Source organism: Molothrus ater, unplaced genomic scaffold (assembly GCF_012460135.2).
Source record: "Molothrus ater isolate BHLD 08-10-18 breed brown headed cowbird unplaced genomic scaffold, BPBGC_Mater_1.1 matUn_MA179, whole genome shotgun sequence".
NCBI classification, from domain to species: Eukaryota; Metazoa; Chordata; class Aves; order Passeriformes; family Icteridae; genus Molothrus; species Molothrus ater.
Window position 1 is genome coordinate 110701 of NW_023416716.1, and position 9220 is coordinate 119920.

Below are 9220 nucleotides of genomic sequence, written 5' to 3' on the forward strand. Positions count from 1 at the left end.
CCTTAAATCTCCCTGGCTCCTCCAATCACACCAGACACTTCCCCAAATTCACCCTAAACACCCCAAAATCTGCCCCAAAGTCCACCAGATCCTCCCCAAACTCCTCCAGCCACTGGTGGAGGTGACAACCTCACCAAAGGTTACAGTGATGGTGATGGAACAAGGGATATCCATCCCAAAACCCCACAAATCCATCCTCAAACCCCATAAATCCACCTCAAAACCCCATAAATCCCCTACAAACCCCATAAATCCACCTCAAAACCCCACAAATCCATCCTCAAACCCCATAAATCCACCTCAAAACCCCACAAATCCATCCTCAAACCCCATAAATCCACCTCAAAACCCCACAAATCCCCTACAAACCCCACCTGTCGATGTTGAAGGGGGTGATGATCTCACCAAAGGTCACGTTGGTGGCAATGGAGTGAGGAACACCAACACCAAACCCCCCAAACTCCCCTGAATCACCCTAAACCTCCATAAACCCACCCCAAATCCCCTACAAACCCCATAAACCCATCCCAAATCCCATAAATCCATCCCAAAGCCCATGAACCCCCTACGAGCCCCACCTGTCGATGTTGAAGGGGGTGACGATCTCGGCAAAGGTCACATTGGTGGTGACAGAGCAAGGAACCTCCCACCCCAAACCTCCATAAACCCATCCCAAATCCCCTACAAACCCCATAAATCCAACCCAAACCTCCCTAAATCCATCCCAAATCCCCTACAAACCCCATAAATCCAACCCAAACCTCCCTAAATCCATCCCAAACATCCCTAAATCCATCCCAAACCTCCCTAAATCCATCCCAAACATCCATAAATCCATCCCAAACCTCCCTAAATCCATCCCAAACATCCATAAACCCATCCCAAACCTCCATAAATCCATCTCAAACCTCCCTAAATCCATCCCAAACCTCCCTAAATCCATCCCAAATCCCCTACAAACCCCATAAATCCAACCCAAACCTCCATAAATCCATCCCAAATCCCCTACAAACCCCATAAATCCATCCCAAACCTCCCTGAATCCATCCCCAATCCCACCTGTCGATGTTGAAGGGGGTGACGATCTCGGCGAAGGTCACATTGGTGGTGACAGAGCAAGGAACCTCCCACCACAAACCTCCCTAAATCCACCCCAAACCTCCCTAAATCCATCCCAAACCTCCATAAATCCACCCCAAACCCCATGAACCCATCCCAAACCCCATGAATCCATCCCCAATCCCACCTGTCGATGTTGAAGGGGGTGACGATCTCAGCGAAGGTCATGTTGGTGGTGACAGAGCAAGGAACCTCCCACCCCAAACCTCCATAAATCCATCCCAAATCCCCTACAAACCCCATAAATCCCTCCCAAACCTCCCTAAATCCATCCCCAAGCCCACCTGTCGATGTTGAAGGGGGTGACGATCTCGGCGAAGGTCATGTTGGCCGCGATGGAGCGGGGGACGCCCACCTGGTCGATGGCCAGGTTGGGGTCGGGGGTGATGACGGTGCGGGCAGAGAAGTCCACGCGTTTCCCCATGAGGTTGCCCCGAACCCGGCCCTCCTTCCCCTTCAGCCGCTGCTTCAGGGACTTCAGGGGGCGCCCCGACTTCTGCATGGCCTGGGCGAGGAGAAATTGGGGGGGTCAGAACCCCCAAAAACCACCCCAAAAATCCAGAATCCAGCAGGGGATGGGAACTGATCCCTCCTGGGAATGTCCCCAGCTCCTGTTGGGACTTTGCGGGGTTCATGGAGGGGTTTGGGGGAGCAAAACACATTTAGGGGATCCCCCAAACTCTGCATGGACTGAGGGAGGAGAAATTGGGGGGTCAGAACCCCAAGACCACCCCAAAAATCCAGAATCCATCAGGGGATGTGAATTGATCCCTCCTGGGAATGTCCCCAGCTCCTGTTGGGACTTCGGGCTCTGTCCCTGCTTGTCCCCTTTCTGTCCCATCTGGGACACCCCAAAATCCTTCTGTGACCCCCCCACAACCCCTTTGTGACCCCCTAAAACCCCTCAGTGACCCCCAAAACCCCTCAGTGACCCCCAAAACCCCTCAGTGACCCCCCAAAACCCCTCAGTGACCCCCAAAACCCCACAGTGACCCCCCAAAACCCCTCAGTGACCCCCCAAAACCCCTCAGTGACCCCGAAAAGCCCTCAGTGACCCCAGGCACCTCCATGTCCACCATGGTGGCCACGTTGACCTGGAACCATTTGACGTCCATGGCCACGACTTGGGGCCACCGCCTGCTTGTCCCTCAACTTGTGTCACCCCAAAACCCCTCAGTGACCCCCCAAAACCCCTCACTGACCCCCAAAACCCCACAGTGACCCCCAAAACCCCTCAGTGACCCCTCCAGACTCTCCTGAACCCTGGGCACCTCCATGTCCACCATGGTGGCCACCTTGACCTGGAGCCATTTGACGTCCATGGCCACGACTTGGGGCCACCACCTGCTTGTCCCTCAACTTGTGTCACCCCAAAACCCCACAGTGACCCCCCAAAAGCCCTCAGTGACCCCCCAAAGCCCTCAGTGACCCCCAAAACCCCTCAGTGACCCCTCCAGACTCTCCTGAACCCTGGGCACCTCCATGTCCACCATGGTGGCCACGTTGACCTGGAACCATTTGACGTCCATGGCCATGACTTGGGGCCACCACCTGCTTGTCCCTCAACTTGTGTCACCCCAAAACCCCTCAGTGACCCCGCAAAACCCCACAGTGACCCCCAAAACCCCTCAGTGACCCCCAAAAGCCCTCAGTGACCCCTCGTGTACCCGGGGCAGGCCGGGCAGCTCGTTGTCCACCATGGTGGCCACGTGGAACTGGAGCAGTTTGACGTCCTCGGCGATGACGTGCGCGGCCGCCCCGTTCTGCTCGTTGCGCCGCAGTTGGTTGTTGATCTTGACGATGTCGGCCAGCTTGTGGGTCAGGTCATCCTGGGGACAGCCCCAAAATTAATGGGGCGACCCCAACGTTTATTAATGGGGCGGTTGGTGTTGATAGCAGGAGGTGAAAAAGCCCAAAATGCCGTGGGGAAGGTGCAGGGTGGATTTGGGGTGGGAGGAAAATGGGGAAACCCCAAAGAGGTGTTGGGGGTGACCCCAAAAGGGGATTGGGGAGCCTAAGGAGTGGGGAGACCCCAAAAGGCATCAAGGACCCCAATGCCCACCCTGGGACCCCACAAAAGCTGCCCCAGCTGGTTGTGGGCAGAGCCCTGCATGACCATGGCTGGGGACACAGACAGCGGGGACACAGTGCCCCAGGGACCCCAAAACCACCCCAAACACCCCCAAAATTACCCAAAAACCACCCCAAACACCCCCAAAATTACCCCAAAACCCCAGAAAATGACCCCAAAACCCCAGAAAATGACCCCAAAACCCTACAATACCACCCCAAAACCCCACCTGGTTGTGGGCAGAGCCCTGCATGACCATGGCTGGGGACACAGACAGCGGGGACACGGCGCCCCATTACCCCAAAACCACCCCAAACACCCCCAAAATTACCCAAAAACCACCCCAAACACCCCCAAAATGACCTGAAAACCCCAGAAAACAACCCTAAAACCCCAGAAAATGACCCCAAAACCCTACAATACCACCCCAAAACCCCACCTGGTTGTGGGCAGAGCCCTGCATGACCACAGCTGGATGCACGGACAGGGGCGGGATGGGAGCACGGTGCCCCAAACACCCCAAAAACCCCCATACCACCCCAAACAACCCCAAAAACCCCCAAAACCTCAGAAAATGCCTCCAAAATGACCCCAAAACCCCAGAAAATTACCCCAAAGCCCACCTGGTTGCGGGCAGAGCCCTGCATGACGACGGCCGGCCGCACGGACAGCGGCGGCACGGGCAGCACGGTGCACACCAAACACCCCAATAACCCCCAATATCACCCCAAAATGACCCCAAAACCACACAAAATGACCCCAAAACCCCAGAAAATGACCCCAAAACCCCAGAAAACAACCCCAAAGCCCACCTGGTTGCGGGCAGAGCCCTGCATGACGACGGCCGGACGCACGGACAGCAGCAGCTCAGTGCCCCAAACACCCCAATATCACCCCAAAACAATCCCAAAAACCCCCCAAAATCCCAGAAAATGCCTCCAAAATGACCCCAAAACCCCAGAAAATGACCCCAAAACTACCCCAAAGCCCACCTGGTTGCGGGCAGAGCCCTGCGTGACCACAGCCGGGTGCACGGACAGCGGTGGGATGGGCAGCACGGTGGCCCAAACACCCCAATATCACCCCGAAACAACCCCAAAACCCCACAAAATGAACCCCAAAACCCCAGAAAATGACCCCAAAACCCCAGAAAATGACCCGAAAACGACCCCAAAGCCCACCTGGTTGCGGGCAGAGCCCTGCATGACCACGGCCGGCCGCACGGACAGCGGCGGCACGGGCAGCACGGTGCACACCAAACACCCCAATAACCCCCAATATCACCCCAAAACGACCCCAAAACCCCACAAAATGAACCCCAAAACCCCATAAAATGACCCCAAAACCACACAAAGTGACCCCAAAATGACCCCAAAACCCCACCTGGTTGCGGGCAGAGCCCTGCATGACGACGGCCGGCCGCACGGACAGCGGCGGCACGGGCAGCACGGTGCACACCATCCACTCGGGCCGGGCGAACTTGGGGTCCATGCCCAGCACGAAGCACTCCTCGTCCGAGATGCGCTTGAAGATCTCGTGCACGCGCTCGGGGCTCAGCAGGATCTTCTTCTCCTGGGAGTCCTCGTTGACGTGCTTCCACTCGGCGTAGAGCTCCAGCCCCGAGCGGCGGATGCGCGGCTGGTACCGCCCGCAGCCCCCGTGGCCCTGAAACGGGGCAAAAACGGGGAAAAATGGGATTATTTGGGGTGAAAAATGGGATTATTTGGGGTTAACAACACGGGCTGGTACCGCCCGCAGCCCCCGTGGCCCTGAAACGGGGCGAAAACGGGGGAAAATGGGGTTATTTGGGGTGAAAATGGGGTTATTTGGGGTGAGAAATGGGGTTAATGCATGGCTGGTACCGCCCGCAGCCACCGTGGCCCTGAAACGGGGCAAAATGGGGGAAAATGGGGTTATTTGGGTGAAAATGGGGTTATTTGGGGTGAAAAATGGGAATTATTGGGGTTAACAACACAGGCTGGTACCGCCCGCAGCCACCGTGGCCCTGAAATGGGGCAAAAACGGGATTATTTGGGGTTAAAAATGGGATTATTCGGGGTTAAAAATGGGATTATTCGGGGTTAAAAATGGGATTATTTGGGGTTAAAAATGGGATTATTTGGGGTTAAAAATGGGATTATTTGGGGGGAAAATGGGGTTATTGGGGTGAGAATTTGGGTTAATGTATGGCTGGTACCACCCGCAGCCCCCGTGGCCCTGAAACGGGGAGAAATTTGGATTATTGGGGTGAGAAATGGGAATTATTGGGGTTAACAACAGGGGCTGGTACCGCCCACAGCCACCGTGGCCCTGAAATGGGGCAAAATGGGGGAAAAATGGGATTATTTGGGGTGAAAACGGGGTTATTGGGGTGAGAAATGGGGAGAAAGAGGTTAAAAATGGGGTTATTGGGGTGAGAAATGGGGTTTAACGTGTTAAAAATGTGGTTATTGCCATAGAAAATGGGGTTATAGGGGTGAGAATTGGGGTTATAGGAGTGCGAATTTGGGTTATTGGGGTGAGAATTTGGGTTATTGGGGTGAGAATTGGGGTTAATGCCTGGGAATTTTGGGCCACAAATGAGGATTTTGGGGCCAGAAATGGGAATTTTTGGGCCAAAACAGGAATTTTGCGGGCGCCAAGGGGAATTTTGTGCCAGAAATGGGAATTTTGGGGTTAAAAGCGGGAATTTTGGGGCGCCCACCTTCTCCTTGGTGAGGTCCTCGTCGCCCTCGGGCTGCTCCACCCCAAACTTGTGGTCCATCTCCTCGCCGCCCTCGCAGATGTTCTTGCCCTTGCACAGGTCGTAGACGTGGGTCAGCCTCTTCTTGGGCTGCCCCTTGGACTTGCCCAGGATGTCCTTGATCTTGGGGTTGTTCTGCCCAAAAAAACCCAGGGTTGGGGTCACAAAGTGGAAATTTGGGGTCACAAATGAAATTTGGGGTCAGAAAATGGAAAATTGGGGACAGAAAATGGCATTTAGGGGTCACATCGTGGTTTTGGGGTCAGAAAAGGAGATTTTGGGTGTCTGGGGTTGTCCCATTGTGGTCCCTCAGCATCTCCAGAGCTTCCAGCAGGTGACAACTCTGTGTCCCCCAACTCTTGTTGTCCCTCTCTTCTTGATGTCCCCAAATTCTGTCACCTCCCTTTGGTGTCCCCCAACTTTGTCACCTCCTCTTGATGACCCCAAATTCTGTCATCTCTTCTTTGTGTCCCTCAACTTTGTCACCTCCTCTTGATGTCCCCAAATTCTGTCACCTCTTCTTTGCGTCCCCAAATTTTGTCACCTCCCTTTGGTGTCCCCAAACTTTGTCACCTCTTCTTAGCGTCCCCCAACTTTGTCACCTCTTCTTTGCGTCCCCAAATTTTGTCACCTCTCCTTGATGAGCCCAAATTTGGTCACCTCTTCTTCATGTCCCCCCACTTTGTCACCTCCCTTTGACCCCCAGCACCCCCAAAATGGTCCCAAAACCCCCCAAACCCCCCACACCCCTGATGTGGCCCCCGAGATGTCCCCAAGGTGCCACCACGGGGCCATTTTGGGCCATTTCCAGCCCAAACCCGACCCCTCCCTCCAGACTTTTGGGGTTTTTTGGGGTTTTTTGGGGATTTTTTGGGGTTTTTTGGGGTCTCACCGAGTCCACGAGCAGCTTGGAGCAGAAGAAGCAGACGCAGCGCAGGATTTTCATGGTTTTACCCAAAAACCCAACGTGGAACACGGGCTTGGCCAGCTCGATGTGACCAAAGTGACCCGGACACTCCGTCATGTTCCCTGGGGACACCCCAAAACCACATCGGGGACAGCCCAAAACCCCATTGAGGACACCCCAAAATCGGATTGGGGACACCCCAAAACCACATCGGGGACAGCCCAGAACCCCATTGAGGACACCCCAAAATCCCACTGGGGACAGCCCAAAATCACATCAGGGACAGCCCAAAATCGGATTGGGGACAGCCCCAAAACCCCAGCGGGGACACCCCAAAATCACATCAGGGAGACCCCAAAACCACATCGGGGACAGCCCAAAATCACATCGGGGACACCCCAAAATTGGATTGGGGAAACCCCAAAATCCCATTGTGGACACCCCAAAATCACATCGGGGACAGCCCAAAATTGGATTGGGGACAGCCCAAAATTGGATTGGGGAAAGCCCAAAATCCCATTGTGGAGACCCCAAAATCGCATCGGGGACACCCCAAAATCCCATCAGGGACACCCCAAAATCCCATTGGGGACATCCAATCAGGGTCCCCTCCCAGGAGGATTTTTAGGATTCAGGGTAGAGGATTTTGGGGTTCAGGGTTCTCTCCCACGAGAATTTTGGGGTTCAGGGTCCCCTCCCAGGAGGATTTTGGGGTTCCCTCCCATGAGGATTTTGGGGTTCAGGGTTCCCTCCCAGAAGGATTTTGGGGCTCAGGATAGAGGATTTCGGGGTTCAGGGTGGAGGATTTTGGGGTTCCCTCCCATGAGGATTTGGGGGTTCAGGGTGGAGGATTTTGGGGTTCCCTCCCATGAGGATTTTGGGGTTCAGGGGGGAGGATTTTGGGGTCCAGACTCACCAGCACAGGTCTGGCAGCGCCCCGTTCTCTCGATGACGCCCTGCCGGGGGTCCATGAGCCCCCCCAGTTTGGGGCGTCCCCCCTCGGTGGTTTCGGGGTATTTGATGCCCCCCTCGGTCACTGACATCCGTTTCTGAGTGGGGGGGGGAAAGGGAAACTGAGGCACCTGGGGACCCCCAAATTCATCCATGACCCCCCACAAAAACCCTAAATGAGTGGGGGTACCCCAAGTGACCCCATCGGGTGACAATAAATAATTTAATCACCCCAAAATTCCACTTGGGTTGTCTGAGCAACCCCAAAACCCCTCCAGGGCTCCCTGAGTGACTCCCAGGGACCCCAAAACTCCTCCAGGACACTCAAAGCTCATCCAAAATTCCCCTAAAAACCTCCAGGAACCTCCAAGTGTCCTTCACACCAGCCTAAAGCTCTTTTAAGGCCCCCACAAACACTTCCAGAGACCCAAAGTCCCTCAGGACACCCTAAAACCCCTCCAAGGCACCCCAATACCTTTCCCTGAGCCGCTGCTATGGAGGCCAAAACGCTGCCAGGGGATTCTGAGCCCCTCTCGGACACCCCAAAGCTCTTCCAGAGGCTCCCTGGGCACCCCAACACCTTCCAGAACCTCGTTTTGTGTCCCCGAACCCCTTGAGGAGCCCCCAAATCCCCCTCCGAGCTCTCCCCCGTCCCCCGTTCAGCCCCCCGGGCCTGTGGGAGGCGCTGTCCCCTCACGGGGCCGCTCCGCTCCCCGCTCTCGCTGCCCCGGCGCCATTTCCCGCCGCCGCTCGCCCTCAGCCGCCGGGCCCCGCTCCCTCCGCGGGCCCCGCGGTTCCGTCCGCGCCGCCCCGGCCCCGGTACCATCTCATCGGGGCTGAGGATCCCGAACTGGACTCGTTTGATGGTGCGCAGCGGGCAGGCGCTGTCGCCCGAGGGCGGCCCGCCGTGCATGGCGCCGGTGGGGCCGCGGCCTCGCGCCGCTCCGACTGCTCGGAACCGACCCCTTCACGGAGGGGGTTGAGGGAGCGGGGGAGTTTGAACCCCACCGGGGAACCGGGAACGGGCGCCTCACGGAGCCCTCGGCGCGGAGCTTCCCCTTTTCCGCTCCGGCCGCTCCGCGCTAAAGGCGCGACTGAGCGCTAACAGGCACCGGCGCCGCCTTATATAGACTCGGCCCCCGAGCGCCGCCGGAGGGGGCGTGGCCGGAGCGTACCAAGCGCCCTCAGAGGAAAAAGGGGGAGGAGTGGAAAAAAAAGCGGCAGGAAGGAAAGGGACACGCGAGTCCCGTCACGGTCCGTGAGGCGAGCGAAGAGCGAGGAAGGCGCAGGGAGTCGGCGGCTGCTCCGTTAAGCCCTCACGGGACGCGCCGTGGTGGGACCCCCCTGCTTTCAGCACAGTGGGATCGGTTCATGAATAATTTATTTTAAAAGCACCGCCCCCCCCCCCCCGAGCCCGAGAGCCGAGAGA

The 9220-nt window shown here is 56.6% G+C and overlaps 1 protein-coding gene across 1 annotated transcript in view; it reads right to left on the reverse strand.

The window, feature by feature from the left end:
• The window catches only part of LOC118701245 (DNA-directed RNA polymerase II subunit RPB1-like), a 30388-nt gene extending 21521 nt beyond the window's left edge, over window positions 1-8867 (reverse strand). The window contains 7 exon segments of the mRNA XM_036405877.2: window positions 1404-1624; window positions 2787-2948; window positions 4574-4855; window positions 5895-6068; window positions 6826-6962; window positions 7757-7889; window positions 8615-8867. Coding sequence (XP_036261770.1) covers window positions 1404-1624; window positions 2787-2948; window positions 4574-4855; window positions 5895-6068; window positions 6826-6962; window positions 7757-7889; window positions 8615-8704 — 1199 coding nt within the window. The 5' untranslated portion in view covers window positions 8705-8867.
• Between the last annotated feature and the right edge of the window lie 353 nt (window positions 8868-9220).